The sequence below is a fragment of the Bufo bufo genome, chromosome 4, assembly GCF_905171765.1.
Source record: "Bufo bufo chromosome 4, aBufBuf1.1, whole genome shotgun sequence".
In the NCBI taxonomy this organism is placed as follows: Eukaryota; Metazoa; Chordata; class Amphibia; order Anura; family Bufonidae; genus Bufo; species Bufo bufo.
Window position 1 is genome coordinate 433,892,011 of NC_053392.1, and position 23,578 is coordinate 433,915,588.

Genomic DNA, 23,578 nt, shown 5'->3' on the forward strand with positions numbered 1-23,578 from the left:
CTGCACCCCAATTAACCCTTTGATCACCCCTTTGATCGCCCCTGTCAATCACTAGTGAAAGGAAAAAAAGTGATCAGTGTAAACTGTCACTTTTTTTTTTTCACTGGTATTGGCTGTTAGGTTTTAGGGATAGTTTAGGCCCCTTGGTTAGGTAGTTAGCGTCAGTTAGCGCCCACCCCACCGCACCGCAGTCACTTTTATTCGCTGTTTAGCGTATCGCTAATCAGCATTTGTACTTTTATAGTATCTGTAAGTGATCAAAACTGATCACGGTCAGATCTATAATAGTATTAGTGTCACCTTAGCTCGCCCTCCACCCAAAACGCAGTGTTTGCCCGATCAGGCCTGATCGGTCGCCCACACGTGCGTTCACCCACGCCCGCCCCACCGCAGTGACAAAAAATTATTATTTTTTGATCACTGCACATTCATTTTACACGCACTGCGGCGATAAAAAAATCAGTTTTGATATTTTTTATCAACCGCAGCAGCCTCCGGTACTTCGCTAGCCTCCCCTTTGTAAGACAGGTTTGCTTTTTTTCTTGGGTAGTCTCAGGGAATACCCCTAAATTTAGTAGTCCAAAATGTCAAACAGGGGGTATTCTTCTGAAGAGGCCTACAGGATTCTGACCCAGTCGGATGAGGAGTGGGAACCCTCATCTGACGAATCTAGCGGGTCAGAATATGAACCTGTGGAAAGCAGTGGCTCTCTGACCCAAAGTTCGGACGAGGAGGTGGAGGTCCCTGGCAGCACCAGGCGTACCCGGCCCCATGTCGCTAGACCACAGGTTACGCAGGATCCGCTTCAAGAGCAGCAGAGTGGGGCTGTCGCTGCCGGATCACGTGGTGAGGCATACACCAGCAGCGCAGCCCTTCCTGGACCTAGTACCAGCACTGCCGTACAACCTGGTGAAGTAGCGAGCACCAGAAGGGCAGTTGAAGCTGGTACGGTGGCACGTGCAATAGTTACCCCGTCGCAGCCACCGCAAAGACGGGCCCGTAGAGCCCCTAGAGTCCCTGAGGTGCTGGCAAATCCTGATTGGCAGTCACCAACTTCAGCCGCACCAGTAGTTCCCCCTTTCACCGCCCAGTCTGGAGTTCGGGTTGAGACGGCTCAAATCGGTTCGGCCCTGGGATTTTTTGAGCTGTTCTTGACTGCGGAGCTCTTGGACTTAGTCGTGGCAGAGACCAACCAGTATGCCACACAATTTATAACCGCTAACCCGGGAAGCTATTATGCCCAGCCTTTCCGGTGGAAACCAGTCCAAGTTTCCGAGCTTAAAATTTTTTTGGGCCTTCTCCTCAACATGGGCCTGACAAAAAAGCATGAATTGCGGTCATATTGGTCAACGCACCCAATTCATCACATGCCCATGTTCTCTGCTGCTATGTCCAGGACACGATTTGAGACCATCCTACGTTTTCTGCATTTTAGCGACAATACCACCTCCCGTCCCAGAGGCCACCCTGCTTTTGACCGGCTCCACAAAATTCGGCCCCTCATAGACCATTTCAACCTGAAATTTGCAGATTTGTATACCCCTGAGCAAAACATCTGCGTAGACGAGTCCCTAATACATTTTACCGGGCGCCTTGGCTTCAAACAATACATCCCAAGCAAGCGTGCCCGGTATGGGGTCAAATTGTATAAGCTCTGTGAAAGGGTCACAGGCTATACCCACAAATTTCGGATCTATGAGGGAAAAGATCAGACCCTGGAGCCGGTCGGTTGCCCTGACTACCTGGGGAGCAGTGGGAAGACAGTCTGGGACTTGGTGTCACCCTTATTCGGCAAGGGGTACCATCTTTATGTGGACAATTTCTACACAAGTGTGGCCCTCTTTAGGCATTTGTTTCTAGAACGGATTTGCGCCTGTGGCACCATGCGAACTAGTCGCGTGGGCTTCCCCCAACGGCTTGTAACCACCCGTCTTGCAAGGGGGCAGAGGGCTGCCTTGTGTAACGAAGAACTGCTCGCGGTGAAATGGAGAGACAAGCGTGACGTTTACATGCTCTCCTCCATTCACGCAGACACGACAATCCAAATTGAGCGAGCAACCCGTGTCATTGAAAAGCCCCTCTGTGTCCACGACTATAATGCGCTCATGGGAGGGGTGGACTTCAATGACCAGATGTTGTCTCCGTATTTAGTTTCCCGCAGAACCAGACGCTGGTATAAGAAGGTGTCTGTATATTTAATTCAATTGGCGCTCTACAATAGTTTTGTTCTCTACAGTAAGGCTGGGAGAACAGGATCCTTCCTCAAATTCCAGGAAGAGATCATCGAGAACCTCCTTTACCCAGGAGGTTCCGTGGCCCCATCCACCAGTGTAGTTAGCCGTCTACACGAGCGACATTTCCCCAGTGTCGTTCCTGGTACCTCAACCCAACCGTCACCCCGAAAAAGATGTCGTGTCTGTAGCAGGAGTGGAATAAGGCGTGACACCCGCTATTTCTGTCCTGACTGTGCTGACCACCCTGCCCTATGCTATGGAGAGTGTTTCCGGAAGTACCACACACAGGTACACTTAGCATAGGGATCACATCTCACCAGGACAGGCACACAGGGCTATTAGGGCCCATTCACTCACAGCTGCTGCAAACCTCTCCTTTCACCTGGGATAAAGTGCATAATGTACTTCGCCACATCTTTGGGCGATTTGCGCTTTGCACATTGTCCCATGGGGAAGGAGAGGTTTGTTCTATAAAAGGTAAAAAAAACTAAACAAAAAAAAAAATACCGGTAAGTAAAAAAGTTAAATGTTCAGTTAAAAAAGTTTAAAAAAAGTTTCTATGTTCTGTTCAACAGTTAATAAAGTTATTGCTTTGCGGCCTGGTTTTTTCTTTTTTGTTTTGTTTTTTTTACCTTTCAGGTGGACCAACCGATCGACTAGCTGCAGCACTGATGTGCATTCGGACAGAAGCATTGCGCTGCTGTCAGATTACACGCAAGTCGGTGTATGCGGCGCTGCAAGACGAGATTTCTCCTCTGCAGTAAAAGATACGTTTGCCGAGGCATATGAGCTGAGGAGGTGGCGGTGTTCATATACTTTGGCAAACACTTTGTATATATAAAAAAAAAAATCCCGGCAATGATTTATTCATCCACATCGATTGATGTGAATGGAGAAATCTGGTTTGCCAGGGCATACGAGCTGAAGTGGGTATGGATGTTGGGCGGAGCTCCTATGTCCTGGCAGACGCCTTTCCCCTCCTTTTTCTTTTTTTGGCAGAGATTTTTTCATCCACATTGATCGATGCGAATGAAGAAATCTGTGCCGTTCATTTTTTTCTTTCAGCCCAGAGGCTGAACGGAAAAAAAAAATCTCATTACCCGTATGCTCAATATAAGGAGAATAGCAGAAACTCCTAATGCTGGGCATACATGTAATGATTGCGGAGACCCTCAAATGCCAGGGCAGTACAAACACCCCACAAATAACACCATTTTGGAAAGAAGACACCCCAAGGTATTCGCTGAGGGGCATATTGAGTCCATGAAAGATTGAAATTTTTGTCCCAAGTTAGCGGAAAGGGAGACTTTGTGAGAACAAAATCAAAAAAATCAATTTCCGCTAACTTGTGCCAAATTTTTTTTTTTTCAATGAACTCGCCATGCCCCTCATTGAATACCTTGGGGTGTCTTCTTTCCAAAATGGGGTCACATGTGGGGTATTTATACTGCCCTGGCATTTTAGGGGCCCCAAAGCGTGAGAAGAAGTCTGGTATCCAAATGTCTAAAAATGCCCTCCTAAAAGGAATTTGGGCACCTTTGCCCACCTAGGCTGCAAAAAAGTGTCACACATGTGGTATCTCCGTATTCAGCAGAAGTTGGGGAATATGTTTTGGGGTGTCATTTTACATATACCCATGCTGGGTGAGATAAATATCTTGGTCAAATGCCAACTTTGTATAAAAAAAATGGGAAAAGTTGTCTTTTGCCAAGATATTTCTCTCACCCAGCATGGGTATATGTAAAAAGACACCCCAAAACACATTCCCCACCTTCTCCTGAGTACGGAGATACCAGATGTGTGACACTTTTTTGCAGCCTAGGTGGGCAAAGGGGCCCACATTCCAAAGAGCACCTTTCGGATTTCACAGGTCATTTACCTACTTACCAGACATTAGGGCCCCTGGAAAATGCCAGGGCAGTATAACTACCCCACAAGTGACCCCATTTTGGAAAGAAGACACCCCAAGGTATTCCGTGAGGGGCATGGCAAGTTCCTAGAATTTTTTATTTTTTGTCACAAGTTAGTGGAAAATGATGATTTTTATTTTTTATTTTTTTTTCATACAAAGTCTCATATTCCACTAACTTGTGACAAAAAATAAAAATTTCCATGAACTCACTATGCCTATCAGCGAATACCTTGGGGTCTCTTCTTTCCAAAATGGGGTCACTTGTGGGGTAGTTATACTGCCCTGGCATTCTAGGGGCCCAAATGTGTGGTAAGGAGTTTGAAATCAAATTCAGTAAAAAATGACCTATGAAATCCAAAAGGTGCTCTTTGGAATGTGGGCCCCTTTGCCCACCTAGGCTGCAAAAAAGTGTCACACATCTGGTATCCCCGTACTCAGGAGAAGTTGAGGAATGTGTTTTGGGGTGTCTTTTTACATATACCCATGCTGGGTGAGATAAATATCTTGGTCAAATGCCAACTTTGTATAAAAAAATGGGAAAAGTTGTCTTTTGCCAAGATATTTCTCTCACCCAGCATGGGTATATGTAAAATGACACCCCAAAACACATTCCCCACCTTCTCCTGAGTACGGAGATACCAGATGTGTGACACTTTTTTGCAGCCTAGGTGGGCAAAGGGGCCCATATTCCAAAGAGCACCTTTCGGATTTGACAGGTCATTTTTTTCAGAATTTGATTTCAAACTCCTTACCACACATTTGGGCCCCTAGAATGCCAGGGCAGTATAACTACCCCACAAGTGACCCCATTTTGGAAAGAAGACACCCCAAGGTATTCCGTGAGGGGCATGGCAAGTTCCTAGAATTTTTTATTTTTTGTCACAAGTTAGTGGAAAATGATGATTTTTTTTTTTTTTTTTTTTTTCATACAAAGTCTCATATTCCACTAACTTGTGACAAAAAATAAAAACTTCCATGAACTCACTATGCCCATCAGCGAATACCTTGGGGTGTCTTCTTTCCAAAATGGGGTCACTTGTGGGGTAGTTATACTGCCCTGGCATTCTAGGGGCCCAAATGTGTGGTAAGGAGTTTGAAATCAAATTCTGAAAAAAATGACCTGTCAAATCCGAAAGGTGCTCTTTGGAATATGGGCCCCTTTGCCCACCTAGGCTGCAAAAAAGTGTCACACATCTGGTATCTCCGTACTCAGGAGAAGGTGGGGAATGTGTTTTGGGGTGTCATTTTACATATACCCATGCTGGGTGAGAGAAATATCTTGGCAAAAGACAACTTTTCCCATTTTTTTATACAAAGTTGGCATTTGACCAAGATATTTATCTCACCCAGCATGGGTATATGTAAAAAGACACCCCAAAACACATTCCTCAACTTCTCCTGAGTACGGGGATACCAGATGTGTGACACTTTTTTGCAGCCTAGGTGGGCAAAGGGGCCCACATTCCAAAGAGCACCTTTTGGATTTCATAGGTCATTTTTTACTGAATTTGATTTCAAACTCCTTACCACACATTTGGGCCCCTAGAATGCCAGGGCAGTATAACTACCCCACAAGTGACCCCATTTTGGAAAGAAGAGACCCCAAGGTATTCGCTGATGGGCATAGTGAGTTCATGGAAGTTTTTATTTTTTGTCACAAGTTAGTGGAATATGAGACTTTGTATGAAAAAAAAAAAAAAAAAAAATCATAATTTTCCACTAACTTGTGACAAAAAATAAAAAATTCTAGGAACTCGCCATGCCCCTCACGGAATACCTTGGGGTGTCTTCTTTCCAAAATGGGGTCACTTGTGGGGTAGTTATACTGCCCTGTCATTCTAGGGGCCCAAATGTGTGGTAAGGAGTTTGAAATCAAATTCTGAAAAAAATGACCTGTCAAATCCGAAAGGTGCTCTTTGGAATATGGGCCCCTTTGCCCACCTAGGCTGCAAAAAAGTGTCACACATCTGGTATCTCCGTACTCAGGAGAAGGTGGGGAATGTGTTTTGGGGTGTCATTTTATATATACCCATGCTGGGTGAGATAAATATCTTGGTGAAATGCCAACTTTGTATAAAAAAATGGGAAAAGTTGTCTTTTGCCAAGATATTTCTCTCACCCAGCATGGGTATATATAAAATGACACCCCAAAACACATTCCCCACCTTCTCCTGAGTACGGAGATACCAGATGTGTGACACTTTTTTGCAGCCTAGGTGGGCAAAGGGGCCCATATTCCAAAGAGCACCTTTCGGATTTGACAGGTCATTTTTTTCAGAATTTGATTTCAAACTCCTTACCACACATTTGGGCCCCTAGAATGCCAGGGCAGTATAACTACCCCACAAGTGACCCCATTTTGGAAAGAAGAGACCCCAAGGTATTTCGTTATGGGCATAGTGAGTTCATAGAAGTTTTTATTTTTTGTCACAAGTTAGTGGAATATGAGACTTTGTAAGAAAAAAAAAAAAAAAAAAAAAAATCATCATTTTCCGCTAACTTGTGACAAAAAATAAAAAGTTCTATGAACTCACTATGCCCATCAGCGAATACCTTAGGGTGTGTACTTTCCGAAATGGGGTCATTTGTGGGGTGTTTGTACTGTCTGGGCATTGCAGAACCTCAGGAAACATGACAGGTGCTCAGAAAGTCAGAGCTGCTTCAAAAAGCGGAAATTCACATTTTTGTACCATAGTTTGTAAACGCTATAACTTTTACCCAAACCATTTTTTTTTTACCCAAACATTTTTTTTTTATCAAAGACATGTAGAACTATAAATTTAGAGCAAAATTTCTATATGGATGTCGTTTTTTTTGCAAAATTTTACAACTGAAAGTGAAAAATGTCATTTTTTTGCAAAAAAATCGTTAAATTTCGATTAATAACAAAAAAAGTAAAAATGTCAGCAGCAATGAAATACCACCAAATGAAAGCTCTATTAGTGAGAAGAAAAGGAGGTAAAATTCATTTGGGTGGTAAGTTGCATGACCGAGCAATAAACGGTGAAAGTAGTGTAGGTCAGAAGTGTAAAAAGTGGCCTGGTCTTTCAGGGTGTTTAAGCACTGGGGGCTGAGGTGGTTAAGAGACTGTTACAAAGGGAGGCAGAGTGGACGTTCAGGTTGCGCACTGTGCGTCCTGAGGGCCTGAATGAACATATATCATATGTCTGTTTTCTGTAACCATACAGGAACGTGGCCCCCAGCATAATACCTTTAGGGGGGGTATATATATATATATATATATATATATATACAGTACAGACCAAAAGTTTGGACACACCTTCTTATTCAAAGAGTTTTCTTTATTTTCATGACTATGAAAATTGTAGATTCGCACTGAAGGCAACAAAACTATGAATTAACACATGTGGAATTATATACATAACAAACAAGTGTGAAACAACTGAAAATATGTCATATTCTAGGTTCTTCAAAGTAGTCACCTTTTGCTTTGATTACTGCTTTGCACACTCTTGGCATTCTCTTGATGAGCTTCAAGAGGTAGTCCCCTGAAATGGTTTTCACTTCACAGGTGTGCCCTGTCAGGTTTAATAAGTGGGATTTCTTGCCTTATAAATGGGGTTGGGGCCATCAGTTGCGTTGAGGAGAAGTTAGGTGGATACAGAGCTGATAGTCCTACTGAATAGACTGTTAAAATTTGTATTATGGCAAGAAAAAAGCAGCTAAGTAAAGAAAAACGAGTGGCCATCATTACTTTAAGAAATGAAGGTCAGTCAGTCAGCCGAAAAATTGGGAAAACTTTGAAAGTAAGGGCTATTTGACCATGAAGGAGAGTGATGGGGTGCTGCGCCAGATGACCTGGCCTCCACAGTCACCGGACCTGAACCCAATCGAGATGGTTTGGGGTGAGCTGGACCGCAGAGTGAAGGCAAAAGGGCCAACAAGTGCTAAGCATCTCTGGGAACTCCTTCAAGACTGTTGGAAGACCATTTCAGGTGACTACCTCTTGAAGCTCATCAAGAGAATGCCAAGAGTGTGAAAAGCAGTAATCAAAGCAAAAGGTGGCTACGTTGAAGAACCTAGAATATGACATATTTTCAGTTGTTTCAAACTTGTTTGTTATGTATATAATTCCACATGTGTTAATTCATAGTTTTGATGCCTTCATAGTCATGAAAATAAAGAAAACTCTTTGAATGAGAAGGTGTGTCCAAACTTTTGGTCTGTACTGTATATATATATATATATATAAAAAACGAAGAAAGGACAGCACTCCAAGTAAAAATATGATGGTCTTTAATCACCCATGTAGATGGCAACGTTTCAGCTCCAAACAAGAGCTCTTGTTTGGAGCTGAAACGTTGCCATCTACATGGGTGATTAAAGACCATCATATTTTTACTTGGAGTGCTGTCCTTTCTTCGTTTTTGTTCATCTGGGGTAAGCAGCAATATCCCTGGACATAGCACCCATTTTTGCTTGTTTCCAGTGCCGCCGCCTTCTTCCTTTTTTTTATATATATATATATATATATATATATATATATGTGACTACACCACGGATCCAATACACCTATTGTCCGTCCTACTGGTCTCTGTCCCAACTGAACTGAGTCATCATCATTTTTCATATATGAGCTCATATGTATGTGTTTCTATTACCTCAGCACACATGGGGTTAATGTATCTGACAGGGAACTGAGGTATATGGATGACTGGTCGCCGATATGTAATACTGCTTCTTTCAGCACTATTTCTATTCTGTCCCAACCTGTGTTCTTTCATGTGCATTATACTGAAATGAATCGCCGATTGTTCCCTGCTAAATATATAATTTTTGAGTGTGTTGACACTCAGTGCAGGATCGCGGCATGAAGAGGGACGGGTCTCTCACACACCCACCTCATGTGACTCGCCAGCTGCCGCTGGATCCGCGCAGCCGTGGGGGGGGATTTCTCCCTATTTAAACTGCAGAGAGCGGCGGCCGTATTATGGCCATCATAGCGCCGGAGCTGTCGCCTCACCACCAGAGGCTGACGGCACCTACATGTTTGTTTGTCCAACAGTTAACCTAGCTCCTGATGAGCCTCCACAAGGCGAAACCTTGAGCTTGAACAATAGGTTTAGGGCACGGACAGAGCGCATTCACATGCTATTTAGGGCAGATAGCCGTCAGTTGGATTAGTTAGGACTTTGAGTTTTTACTGCATGAAGGGGTTTGTAGGAAGGATTTTCTCACCTGGTGTTCATTTTTGAGGGTCACCTATATAAAGGTGGTTACTCCCCTCCCCCCTGACAACTTTTGAAGCCTAAACTTGGTAACCCTGTATTTGTTGTCAGCACATGATTACCTGTGATCTGAGCACGCAACAGTGGTTTTTACACAGGTGCTGCAGGTGGTGGACGGGGTCATCCCGATGACACAGGAGCAGGTGGAAGGAGAGATGGCCAGGGTCCCAAATCCACCGATGGCAAGTCCAGCTGTTATAGAAAGTGGGAAAGATCTGAAGGGTCACGGAGGGTGACAACCGGTTCCTTGGGACCCGCAAGTAGAGAAAAAGGGTAACCCCAACGGTAAGAAATGCAGCGATCTTTGAGGAGGTTCAAGAGCGGACGCAGGGCAGCACGTTGTGCCAAGGTGTGACGGGAAAGGTCCTGTAGTAAAACTAAGGGGGTCCCTTCATGAGACAGAGAGGACATCTGTCGAGCTATAAGCAGGATCTGTTCCTTGATGGCGTAGAAATGAATTCTGCAAATGACCTCCCTTGGTTTCAAGGGGTCAGGGTTGGGGGGTCTCAGAGCTCTGTGAGCCTTGTCGATTTCGATGTTGGAGCTTGGCGGTCGTCCCAGGAGACCATTGAAGATTTTTACAATTGTGGGTAGGAGACCCGCCTGCGTTATTGACTCAGGGAAGCCTCTGATCCACAGATTATTGCGACGATTTTCAATGTCATCTAGATGATGTTGCAAGGCGTGCAGTTGTGCATCATGGGACTGTACTTTGTCTTTCAAGGTTTGAACAGCTGCGGACAAGGAGGCATGGTCCTGTTTAAGGGAGTCCACCTTTGTATTGATTAGGGCTATCTCAGAGCGTACTTAAGTAAACTCTCTTTTACATTCTTGTACGATGTTGGCGGCAAAGCTGGAGAGATCCGCCTTGGAAGGTAGCGAGCATATCAGGTTGCGTAAGTCCGCCATAGTGGGTGGGCTTTGGGTCCCAGGATGGTAGGGTGAGAGAGCGGCTGAGGAGACCTCTGTGGTGGGGGGGGATCCCCTGCACTGACCTGCATCTCTGAAGGACGTGGGGACAGCGCATCGGCTGTCAGGGATTCCCTCCGGTAGAGATATACAGGCTCAGAGCGCGGCCCAGGGATGACATCTTTCAGGCTGTGGAGCTGCTGGCCTTGATCGGGAGAGGTGCGCAGGGTCGGCACAGATGCAGACTGGGATCTGCGCCGGTCCGGTGAGGGGTGAGGAGACCCAGGCACAGCTGGAAGTACTGCAGGCGGGCACGCGTCAGGGCCAGCGGCGCCATTTTGCAGGCACTTTTTGACACTTTGCCCATTGGTGGTGGATGGCTGGAGAGCGTTTTTTTCTGGGGCTGTGGAGGAGCTCGCACCACGAGCGTCTTCACTGCTGCATGGCTGGCCATGCCCCCCCAGAAGTACAATTTATTGGTGGTGGTGTTCTGACACATGTACAAATTTAGGAAGATTCTCTTCCCCATGCATTAAACATGTATTAAACAATAAAGTCCACACCAAACAAATAACAATGGATCTGGGGTCTGTGTAAATTTGGGTTCCGATATGGGTCTGTATGAATTCGGGGGCCTATTTGGGGTATAATCTGTGGTCTGTATAAATTTGGGGTCTAATATGAGGTCTGTGTAAATTCGGCGTGGATTTGGGGTGTAATCTGGGGACTGTATGAATTTGTAAGCTGATCTGGGGTCTACGTAAATTTCTGTAATGATCTGGGATCTGTATAAATTTGGAGGCTGATCTGGGGTCTGTATTAATTATGGGAGTCTATATTACTGTTGGGGTGTCACTTGGGGTCTGCATTAAGAAGGGGTTGTCCAGCCATGTGAAATTTACTTTTGAAAACTGGTCAGGATGCCACATAAATGTAGCAATACCTCTCTCACCCCACTGTTCTCACCACTTGGGGTCCTTCTAGCATCATTGTCTGCACCAACTGAGAAAGGTGGGTTTGGCTGATAGTCTAATGTGCATGCGGAGCTCCTGACTCTCCTTCAAAAGATGATACTGAAAGAGAGAAGGATCAGGTGAACTGAATATTTTTGCCCAATCCTTTTGTTCCTCCAGAAGTGTCTGGCAGCAGCTTTATCCTCTTTCCCCATTGACAACTCATACACACTGAACTGAAAGTGTATGTGTATAGGGTAGTCGGGAGACATAGCTGTTGACCAAATGATTATTCAGCCAACAGGTACTGAATGTGTATGTCCAGCTCAAACCAACCAATGGTTGGTATAAACAGGGTCATTAATCAAGACTGATGTTTTCTATATCAGTGTGATAGACGTTTTTTTAACGGAAGTCACACACCCGTTTTAAGAACAATGGTAGTCTATAGGGTTATTCAGACTGAAGTTTTCTTGATGGCCAGTGAATAACAGATGTCAAAAAATAGAACATGTTCTATCTTCTCCATTTTCACTGACTGACACCCCCATATAATTGAATGGGACCGTTTGTTAGTGTCCGTTTCTCAGAAAGGCATCAGTGAAAAAATGTCCATTAAAAACTGGCAGTTTATCTATTTTTAACAGATTTTTTTGGTTCACTGTTGTGTGCATGCAGCCTAAATTTAAACCAACGAACATTTGAGTTGGTTGAAATTGTCCATGTTGAGCAACTTTAGACTATTGTGAATGGCCATCTATAGGGCTGTCCAGAAGAAGAAGTTAATTTATTTTTATTACTCAGAAATGCTGCATTCATATATTTATATAAAATTGTATTTTCCAGCTATTTTCTTATCTTTTAATCAATTACGATTAAAAATGTTCTCCCAGATTTTGTCAAGTATTTTCATAACTAGAAAAATTGTATTGGCTTGCTTATAGATATAAATGAGCCTTACAGCATACAACATATGGATAACATTCTATGTCCAAAACAAATAACCATATGGCTATATTTAAGGGAATCTATCACCAGAGACCTCCCTAGCCAACTGTTTGCATATAGAAACATAGCTGTGTCTATATGCAAAAAAACCTCTTTTTTTCTTTTTTTTTTTTTATCTGAGGCTCCGTTCCAGAGTTATGATAACTTTTCTTAATATGCAAATTAGGCCTCTGGTTCAACGAGGGTGTCACCGTGGCCCTTGTTGAACCCAAGTTCCACTCCTTTCTGTTGCTAGCCCCCAGGCTGCTTTGATTGACAGGGCGAGGCAGTGGCAAAGCAGCGAGGGAGGGGCTTGCAACAGAAAGGTGGGGAGCTTGGGAGCAACAAGAGCAATGATGACCCCTCATTGCACCAAATGCCTAATTTGCATTTTAATTAAAAGTATCATAACTCAGGAATGGAGCCTCGGATCAACAAAAGAACAACAGTGTTTTAATCAGGTGGACAACAGCTATTACGCAAATAGTTGGAGAGGGAGGTCACTGTTGACAGATTCCATTTAAGCTGATATTTGCATATATTCATTACAAAAGGTCTGCTCTATAGTGGGCTCAAATCCAGAAACTCCTTGATAAAAACTTTGTATGAAGACCTATAACTGGATCAGTGTGAAACTACTTCTTTATTATTTATAACCATGGAGATCAGCAAAGAATAGCAACAGAAATTAACAGATCTAATCAAAGCTTTTAGAAGCAACGCATTCATTACTGATATTACTGATGTCAGCTTTTTTTATGCCTTAGTGACCAGTGTGACGTTTCATAAATTCTATTTAATATAAACAACATTAAAATAAAAAAACAACTACATATTGAAAAAACTTCCCTTTATGGATGAGAACAGATTCCACTTAAATATTAAACAACGAGATCTTTTTAAAATCTTAGGATTCCCACTTTGAAAATAGAGAATCATGAAATTATCATCACTTACCATTTGGGCTACTAGGGACTGACTGCTCTCTCTTAATGCCAGTGATGTAAAATACTTTATACATTGGTCAACTACTGTCTGTGGAAGGGAGGACAGCAACTGGCGTACCTCATCCTCGATGGAATAGTTCTGTAACCCAAGTGGAAATAAAAAACGTAGATATAGATTGAAGGAGCAAAGTATAAATGATCTAAGGGTACATTAATAAATATAAGTCTGTCACCTCCAAAATCTGTTTCAAAGTAAGCATTAACGCCATGTAGGGTGAATCATACCTTTTTTTTCTTTTTTTTTTATCCGGTTATCTAATCCCAAAAAATGCTTCTTTTTTTATTTTTATGTAAATAAGATTTTTGGGTCATCAAATTCCAAATGGGGTAAAATAAAAAAAACAACAGTTTTATGGGTTCTGTTTTTATGGCGTTCCCTATGTGGTAAAACTGACTTATTACTTTCATTCACCAGATCAGTATAATTACGGCGATACCACATATGTATAGTTTTTCTTGCGTTTTAATACTGAAAAAATAAATAAAAACAGAGCTGTACGAGGTCTCATTTTATTGCGTCGCGATTTGTACTTTTCAACAATACCATTTTAGGGTGTGTATGATATTTTGATAACGTTTTATTTCATTTTTTGTGGGAGGTGAAGCAACCAAATAACAGCAAATCGGCCATTTTGACTTTTTTTTTTCCATTATGCCGTATGAGACAAATATTTTCAGATTTTAATAGTAAGGGCATTTTCACAGGCAGTAATGCTCATGATGTGTTTTTTGATTGTTTATGTATTTTATTTTCATTTTGGGGAAAGGGGGTGATTAGAATTTTTCAATTTTAAAAACATTTTTTTACACTTTTTTTTATAGCTCCCATAGGGAACTATAACTAGCAGAGATCAGATTTTACTGTCTGCTTGTCGTTGTGTGCGTCTGCTCACTCCTCTCCCCACCCTTTTCCATACACTTGCATAGCTGATCCATCTTGTATGGGTTTAATTGAAAAGCAATTAGCAAAGGGAAGGGGGAGAGGTAAACAGCTGATAACATGTGAACTAGAAACTTCTCACTGATAAGACATATTGTATTACAAACTGCAAAGTTATGTGAAAAGTTAGTGATTATTTGAAGATAAGAATATGCATGTGTGTTTAAGGTACATTGAATATACTGCACATGTGTCAGTCAGTGCCACTATGTAGTGATCGTCTGAGTATCTACGTATGTACTGAGCCCACACATAAGTGCAAGCACGTAATCAGCATGCGTACGTATGAATACCTGTATTTCAGGGTGCATGAAAAAAGGTATAACTGGCCAACAAGTAGGGGCACATTTATGAAGACCGGTGTTTAAGACGCCGCTCTTAATACTCCTTATACCTGGCGGTGGATCCGTCGGAGTTATGAAGAGGCACCTGCCTCTAAATAACTTCGGCGGATCCTCCACCACTTATAAATGTAAGACATCTTCCTTGCTGTCTTACATTTAGATAATTTTCTACACCTAAAACAGGCGTAGAAAATGATGAATGAGACGGGCCTGCTGGCCCCTCCCCTTCCCCCACGACATGCCCACTTTTTTTAGACCTGCTGTGAGCTGGGAAAAGTCGCAATCTGCACCAGAAATCCGCCTAATTTAGACGTATTTCTGTTTGAGAAATGACCCCCATAGAAACATAAAAAAACTGCCATAAAGGGTTTCTCTGGGTCCGTACATAAAAAGCCCCTTTCAGCTAAGCTGTGGACACTTTATGCAGTAGTTATTATTCTGTTACTCTGCCTGTGGGCTCTGACACCTCTGAGGTAGCGACTGGATGTGCTCCTCTTACTTTCTGTTCAGCTACATCTACAAACCGGATTCCAAAAAAGTTGGAACACTATACAAATCGTGAATAAAAACTGAATGCAATGATGTGGAGGTGCCAACTTCTAATATTTTATTCAGAATAGAACATAAATCACGGAACAAAAGTTTAAACTGAGAAAATGTACCTTTTTAAGGGAAAAATATGTTGAATCAGAATTTCATGGTGTCAACAAATCCCCAAAAAGTTGGGACAAGGCCATTTTCACCACTGTGTGGCATCTCCCCTTCTTCTTACAACACTCAACAGACGTCTGGGGACCGAGGAGACCAGTTTCTCAAGTTTAGAAATAGGAATGCTCTCCCATTCTTGTCTAATACAGGCCTCTAACTGTTCAATCGTCTTGGCCTTCTTTGTTGCACCTTCCTCTTTATGATGCGCCAAATGTTCTCTATAGGTGAAAGATCTGGACTGCAGACTGGCCATTTCAGTACCCGGATCCTTCTCCTACGCAGCCATGATGTTGTGATTGATGCAGAATGTGGTCTGGCATTATCGTGTTGAAAAATGCAGGGTCTTCCCTGAAAGAGATGACGTCTGGATGGGAGCATATGTTGTTCTAGAACCTGAATATATTTTTCTGCATTGATGGTGCCTTTCCAGACATGCAAGCTGCCCATGCCACACGCACTCATGCAACCCCATACCATCAGAGATGCAGGCTTCTGAACTGAGCATTGATAACAACTTGGGTTGTCCTTGTCCTCTTTGGTCCGGATGACATGGCGTCCCAGATTTCCAAAAAGAACTTTGAATCGTGACTCGTCTGACCACAGAACAGTCTTCCATTTTGCCACACTCCATTTCAAATGATCCCTGGCCCAGTGAAAACGCCTGAGCTTGTGGATCTTGCTTAGAAATGGCTTCTTCTTTGCACTGTAGAGTTTCAGCTGGCAACGGCGGATGGCACGGTGGATTGTGTTCACTGACAATGGTTTCTGGAAGTATTCCTGAGCCCATTCTGTGATTTCCTTTACAGTAGCATTCCTGTTTGTGGTGCAGTGTCGTTTAAGGGCCCGGAGATCACGGGCATCCAGTATGGTTTTACGGCCTTGACCCTTACGCACAGAGATTGTTCCAGATTCTCTGAATCTTCGGATGATGTTATGCACAGTTGATGATGATAGATGCAAAGTCTTTGCAATTTTTCGCTGGGTAACACCTTTCTGATATTGCTCCACTATCTTTCTGCGCAACATTGTGGGAATTGGTGATCCTCTACCCATCTTGGCTTCTGAGAGACACTGCCACTCTGAGAAGCTCTTTTTATACCCAATCATGTTGCCAATTGACCTAATTAGTGTTAATTGGTCTTCCAGCTCTTCATTATGCTCAAATTTACTTTTTCCAGCCTCTTATTGCTACTTGTCCCAACTTTTTGGGGATTTGTTGACACCGTGAAATTTTGAATCAACGTATTTTTCCTTTAAAATGATACATTTACTCGGATTAAACGTTTGATCTGTCATCTACGTTCTATTACAAATAAAATATTGACATTTGCCATCTCCACATCATTGCATTCAGTTTTTATTCACAATTTGTTTAGTGTCCCAACTTTTTTGGAATCCGGTTTGTACATTGTGCAGCTGATCAGGAAGAAAGAGGAGCACATCAGGTGGATTGTCAAAGTCACGGAAGGTTAAGTACTGCTCAAAGTGTCCTCTCTCCAGGGGCGTAACAATCATGGTCGCAGAGGGTGTGACTGGGACCGGCGGGAGGAAGGGCCCGCAGCCCTGCAAGTGCTTTTAATGGCCAGTTGCCATCGTGGCCTACTTAAAACCCATCCCGTCTCAAACCCACCCATACCCTCTCTGCCCGGCGCTGTGCCACCAGACTCACACACACTGTCAATTTATTCTGTGACAGCACGAGACCCTGCGCTGAGGTCACGGGTCTCGAAAAATCACAGGATGACGGAATGACGCGGTGCCGCAGAGAGCGATTGCGCAGAGTCTGACACCTCACTGAAGGCCCCAGCCGGCAGCACGAGAGTACAGACTGACGGACAAAGCTGAACAGAGTAGGTAAGTATTATTTTTTTTTATGTATGTCCACACCAGCTTCATACTGGGGGGAGAGGGGGCACCTGGCAGTAGCAGCATATAATTAACTACCTAACCCTGGATTCAGAAAGGGGGGTCATATGAGGGCAGGGCGGGGCGAGGCACTGGAAATCTGACAGCAAATCATTCATTACTCAGGGGGCAAAATGAAATATATAGGTGTCAAAAAAAAATTATATATAAATTGAGAGAGGGGGCAAAAAATTAGATATATACATTGAGAGAGGGCAAAAAATTAAATATATACAGTGAGATGGGGGGCAAAAAATGAAATATATACAGTGATACACCATGGCAGATTATTTTATGACCAATCTCCTTAGAAATATATCTTTAGCCATTTTAGATGCACATAAGAAAGAGAGATTTTCAAGGCAGATAAGACTCCGTTGTTATTATTTTTATGTTATTGAAGGCACATTAGTATTAAAAGCTCTTTAGGAAAAAAGCAGATGAGTAATTCCTGATTAATCAGAACTCAGTTGCATGCATTTCTTCTTTCCCACTTATAAATCTGTTTGGTCACTCACATCATCTACTTTTGGCAGCGCTGGAGGAGGAAGGAAGAATCGCAGGTCTACATTTTTGCTCCTGGCTAACCCAACCGTTGTTCTTCTGTCACATGCTTGTGCCACTGTCCGATACTGGTAATCTGCAAAATCACAAAGTCTGGTGCTCGCTTGAGGAGAATATCTCACTAGATATAACCAAACTGGCTAATAAATGAAGCTGCTGAGGTTATCAGTCTATCAGACAAGGACATAGTATAAACATCTATGGCAGTTTTGTAGAGTACATGCTGAATGACCCAACCATGGTATACATGATTGATATTAAAACATCAATCACCTCAACCACAAGGACGCCTCACACATTTTCTACATTTCTTTTTATATTGTCGTTTATTTACAAGCACTATTAAATTCATCAGTAAGCTTTATTCTATCCTATTGCATAATGCCCCACGGAGAAAGTGACACATCAACCAGATTACTTACTAGTTTGATAAACTTGCACTAGAGATATGCATTCTACAGTAAACCAATGCGAAAACCTCCCCCACTGCATTTTTTCAGCATGTCTATCAAGAAACTAATCCACTTGTCTAAATTAGCAACTCCCAATTAAAGTACCGCTCCAAGATGTTAAAGTACCACAAGTGTTTTGTCTTTGATTCATCAGGAGGCGTCTATTAATGATACAGAATATAATGAGCACGTCATAATAGTTATTACAATAGAATACAGGGCAGACACAACACAGTAAGTGCCCTGAGGGTACAGAACCCAGCAGAGGTGATATAGTAGCACCAACAGAATTTGTTAGGCTAATTTCACATAAGTGAGTTCTCAGTCGGGATGAATTCCATTTTGTGAACAGACAGGATCCGGACTGAGCACTAACCCATTCATTTCTACGGGTACACGCATATGAGCATTTTTTTTTTTTTCACTGATCAGCATTCAGGAAAAATCGCAGCATGTTCTATAGTCATCCGTTTTTCATGCAGGACTGGTCCATTCTAATCAATGGGTCAGAGAAAAAACTGACAGCACAGGCATGCCATCCAGATGCAGTTCATTTTTCACAGATGGTTGCTAGGAGATGCTGTGTGTTATTCTTCAGTTTTTTTATGTCACGTACGTGAAAAACAGATGTAAAAAGGATGCAATCATGGCAGAAAAAATGGAAACACTAAACGCAATGGCAGACAAAAATGATTCAACTTGCATGCAAAACCATCAGATTTTCACTGACTCTGACACATTGTGTGTTACTCTTGTGAAAGAGCTACATGCCGAATTTTACATCCACAGCATGTCAATTGATGTTGTCACCCCTGATAATCCATGACAAATCCGCTTGCGTGTGGCTGTACCCTAGTACAGTCAGTTGGACGTGCAGATCATTATTACAAGTTAAACTTACTAATTACAGTAAACTTTCAGATTACAGAAAACAAATAATAATGCACTAATACAACAGATGCAAGCATTATATATGGACTAATCCCTCACTCTGATATGATAAAATCTGAGACTCTCAGCCAATATTTTTCGATCAAAACACATCTGTGCCCGCCTACCAGGGCCAAGGTGGTCTCAGTCAGGCAGGTTCTACTCTAAACCTACCTATGCCGTTAAGTATCTACATTCAGGAGAGCAGACCCTACACATAAAGTGTGTTGCTCCTAGTCACTTCTATGTGCATCCAGCAACCGATGAGAGGAGGAGCAAGCACACCTATATGTACCACCTTAAAGGGGTTGTCCGGGTTCAGAGCTGAACCCGGACATACCTCCATTTTCACCCAGGCAGCCCCCCTAACTTGAGCATCGGAGCAGTTCATGCTCCAATGCTCTCCTTTGCCCTGCGCTAAATCGCGCAGGGCAAAGGCATTTTCAGGAGTTGCAGTGACGAACTGGGCTCTCCATGGGGCTGCCAGGCAGCCCGGTGACATCACCGGCACTGATGGGCGGACTTTAGCGCTGCCCTAAAGCACACCCATCAGAGCCAGTGACGTCAGCAAACACACTGTCGGGCGGAAGCTTCCGGCTGGCAGTGTGTTGTTGTAAACAAAAGAGCCCGTGCCCTGCGCAATCTAGTGCAGGGCAAGGGAGCGCATCAGAGCATGAGATGCTCCGATGCTAGCCTCAGGGGGGCTGCCTGGGTGAAAATATGGGCGGTCTGTTTTATAGGAAGGGCAAAAGTGCATATGCTACTCCCAGGATAAAATAGAAGCGTATTCACACTTGAGGGAGCCACTCCCTCAAGTGTATACTACAAACTAAGCAAAAATCACTGAATTTTCACTCTGTCAGGCAGCTCAGATGACGGCTCCTTATTTCTGATCTTTTAAACACTCATTATAGCTCAGGTCTTATCTTACTGACAAGAATGTGGCTTAAATAAGTCTTTATGACCTTTTAGTAATTTAGAGATAAGGTTTATTAAATGTCTGATAGTTTGCGACATTTAACCCTTTGTGACAGAACAGCTCAATATTCTTAATAAAGACGGAAATGAAAAAAAGATTTTTAGTCCAAAATGAATAAAATGCAATCATAAAAGAAAATTAGCCTCAAAGGTGTACATAGCTTTTAAAGAGATTTTCTGGTAATGTGCTGTAATGTGTTGCTTGTGACCACTTCACCACTGGAGCCAGTCATTGGCTGGAGTGTTGCATGTGGCCATTCTCATAGCCAGCTGGCTGCCAGGACCGGAAGATGGAATCCGTTGGGGTAGTGTGGAGGACTGGAGCAGCGGGAAGCAGGTAATTATAAATCTTTTGTTTCAGGACCATGCTGTGGGCACTTCATAAGAAAAAAATATATCATTTTTACCAGAAAACCCCTTTAAAATTCTTCCTGCTGGATCCACTTCTGACTTGGCTAAAAAACAAACAAAACAAAAACAAACAAAGAAGCATTTAAAAGCTGCACCTTACCACGCCAATAATGGATTTCCGCCATGTTCTGGACAGCTTCCAATCTGACTTTTTTATCTGTTGACTGTGTGCCCTTCAAAAGAAGCCAAAGAGGAAGCTCGTGGTCCTCCATGTTTGATTTGCTGTATTTTTCTATAAATAAATAAATGCATTTGATATATAAATAGTATGTTCTTCAGAATATCATAGTTAAAGGGTTTCTATCACTTCGTATGCCATAATTAGCTCTCAGACACTAGCGATCCGCTAGTGTCTGCTCTGGCCAACCATCCTAATATAAGAGCTTTTTGGGCAGCCGTTTTGCTAAAAAAATAACTTTTATAAATATGCTAATGAGCCTCTAGGTGCTATGTGGGCGTCATTAGCACCTAGAGGCTCCGTCTACCTTCATACACAGCCACCGCCCAGCGCGTCCCTCCAGCCCGCCCATCTCCTGATGAATGCGATCCTCCGTGTGACGCAACGGACGAATTCTCGCTCATGCGCCGTGCGCGGCTGTATTCGGCGCATGCGCAGAGAATGTCTGACCGCTTCCCTGCTCAGACATCTCCACTGCGCCTGTTCCTTGGAGCACTATGACGTCATCGGCGCAGGCGCAGTGGAGATGTCTAAGCAGGGAAGCGGTCAGACATTCTCTGCGCATGCGCCGAATACAGCCGCGCACTGCGCATGCGCGAGAATTCGTCCGTTGCGTCACACGGAGGATCGCATTCATCAGGAGATGGGCGGGCTGGAGGGACGCGCTGGGCGGTGGCTGTGTATGAAGGTAGACGGAGCCTCTAGGTGCTAATGACGCCCACATAGCACCTAGAGGCTCATTAGCATATTTATAAAAGTTATTTTTTTAGCAAAACGGCTGCCCAAAAAGCTCTTATATTAGGATGGTTGGCCAGAGCAGACACTAGCGGATCGCTAGTGTCTGAGAGCTAATTATGGCATACGAAGTGATAGAAACCCTTTAATAGTCAAGAAAAGTTTTGAACAAATAATTATTCAATAATAATAAATACCTAGTCTAACAGTCGCTAGTCTCTCAGAATTGTCTATATTAATTAAAGGAGATGTGTCACCAACATTTTTTTCTGCCAGCTAAAACCAGATAGCACATACCCTTTCTTTCTCATTTCTTTTTATTTTCTGATTACAGATTTTATTTTTATTCTATTTCCTGAACATAATTATGGGGGCCTCCATCTTGCCTGAGCTGTTCTTAATAGCATTTAGAAAACATAAAAAATTGCTTTACGACAGCCCCGCAGGCCATAAACACAATGGGCAGGATGGGACCTCTTTGACTTCTGTGACAGAGTTTTCTACGCATGCTGTGTGACCTGTATAGAGGTCATTGTACAAGGAAAGAATAAGCTTTGACAATCACGTATTGTGAACGATGAATTCTAATCCTTCCTGTAATGATCTGTACAGACCAAGAAGTGACATCTATTATTAGGCTTAGTGGCCAGTAAGAAAACTGCAGAATTTTATGTTTTTTGTTTAAATATATTGACATGGAAAATTGAAAATAACATCATGAAAGATTCTTTAAAAATATGTTTAAACACAAAAAGGTGATTTAAAGGGAACCTGTCACCGGGATTTTGTGTATAGAGCTGAGGACATGGGTTGCTAGATGGCCGCTAGCACATCCGCAATATCCAGTCCCCATAGCTCTGTGTGCTTTTATTGTGTAAAAAAAACGATTTGATACATATGCAAATTAACCTGAGATGAGTCCTGTATGTGAGATGAGTCAGGGACAGGACTCATCTCAGGTTAATTTTCATATGTATCAAATAGTTTTTTCCCCATAATAAAAGCACACAGAGCTATGGGAACTGGGTATTGCGGATGTGCTAGCGGCCATCTAGCAACCCATGTCCTCAGCTCTATACACAAAATCCAGGTGACAGGTTCCCTTTAAACAATAGGTTATTTTCTGATGACACACTTCCTTTAAACTTTTTTTTCCCTGGGATTACAATATTCATGGACATCCAATTCACTTAAAGGGGATCTGTCACCTGTTTGACCATATTAAGCTCTCACTATTGCCATGTGTAATAAATTACCTTCTCTCCTGAAGTGGTTTTCTTTCTTATTTTCATGCTTTCGTTTTGCAAAAAAAGCGATCTTTGTGATATGCAAATGAACTCTGAAGGTGCCCAGAGGGGCGTTATCCTTCACCCTCTGAGCCCAGTAACGCCCCCCTGCAGTGCCTAGCCCGCCTTAGTTTATAGCCCAAGCACGCCTCCTCGCTATGTAGTAACGTCCCACAGTCTAGTTTAATGGCGCTGCCCCCTCTGGTATGTCAGCTAATTCATTCAAACCAGGCACCTTGCATCTTTAGTTAGTCCAGCTGAAATCTCGCGCAGGCGCATTACTTCCTGCACCTGTGCGATCCGACCGCTCTTGAGGGCAACAGCCTCAAAAGTGTCACTGGGCATGCGCAGAGCCCAGTGACGTCTTCTTATCGTTGTTGCCCTCAGGAGCGGTCGGATAGCACAGGCAGTAGGTGCCTGGTTTGAATGAATTAGCTGACGTACCAGAGGGGGCGCCGCCATTAAACTAGACTGTGGGACGTTACTACATAGCGAGGAGGCGTGCTTGGGCTCTAAACTAAGGCGGGCTAGGCACTGCAGGGGGGCGTTACTGGGCTCAGAGGGTGAAGAATAACGCCCCTCTGGGCACCTTCTGGGTTAATTTGCATATCACAAAGATCACAAGAAAACCACTGCAGGAGAGAAGGTAATTTATTACACATGGAAATGGTGAGAGCTTAAAGGGGTTATCCCATCATAATGATCACTGTTAAATCTGTTAATGATTTGACAGTGATCATTTTTGTAAATATACTTTATTAACAAATTCCCACCGATTAGGAGAAAATTCATCCCCACTTACCTCATTGTTGTGACTCGGTCTCCCCTGGTTACGACCACCGCTCTTCCGCAAAATCCCGATGGTCGCGCTTGCCCAGAAGACTTCTTCTTTTCTC

General features: G+C 43.1%; 1 protein-coding gene across 2 annotated transcripts in view; it reads right to left on the minus strand.

Annotated features, from left to right (window-relative positions):
• The window catches only part of SERAC1 (serine active site containing 1), a 354,636-nt gene that overhangs the window by 178,685 nt on the left and 152,373 nt on the right, over positions 1-23,578 (minus strand). For both annotated transcript variants that reach the window (XM_040429358.1, XM_040429357.1), the window contains exons 6-8: positions 20,584-20,715; positions 17,667-17,788; positions 13,202-13,330 (exon numbers count right to left, since the gene is read on the minus strand). In XM_040429358.1, coding sequence (XP_040285292.1) covers positions 13,202-13,330; positions 17,667-17,788; positions 20,584-20,715 — 383 coding nt within the window. The remainder of the gene's footprint in view (positions 1-13,201; positions 13,331-17,666; positions 17,789-20,583; positions 20,716-23,578) is intronic.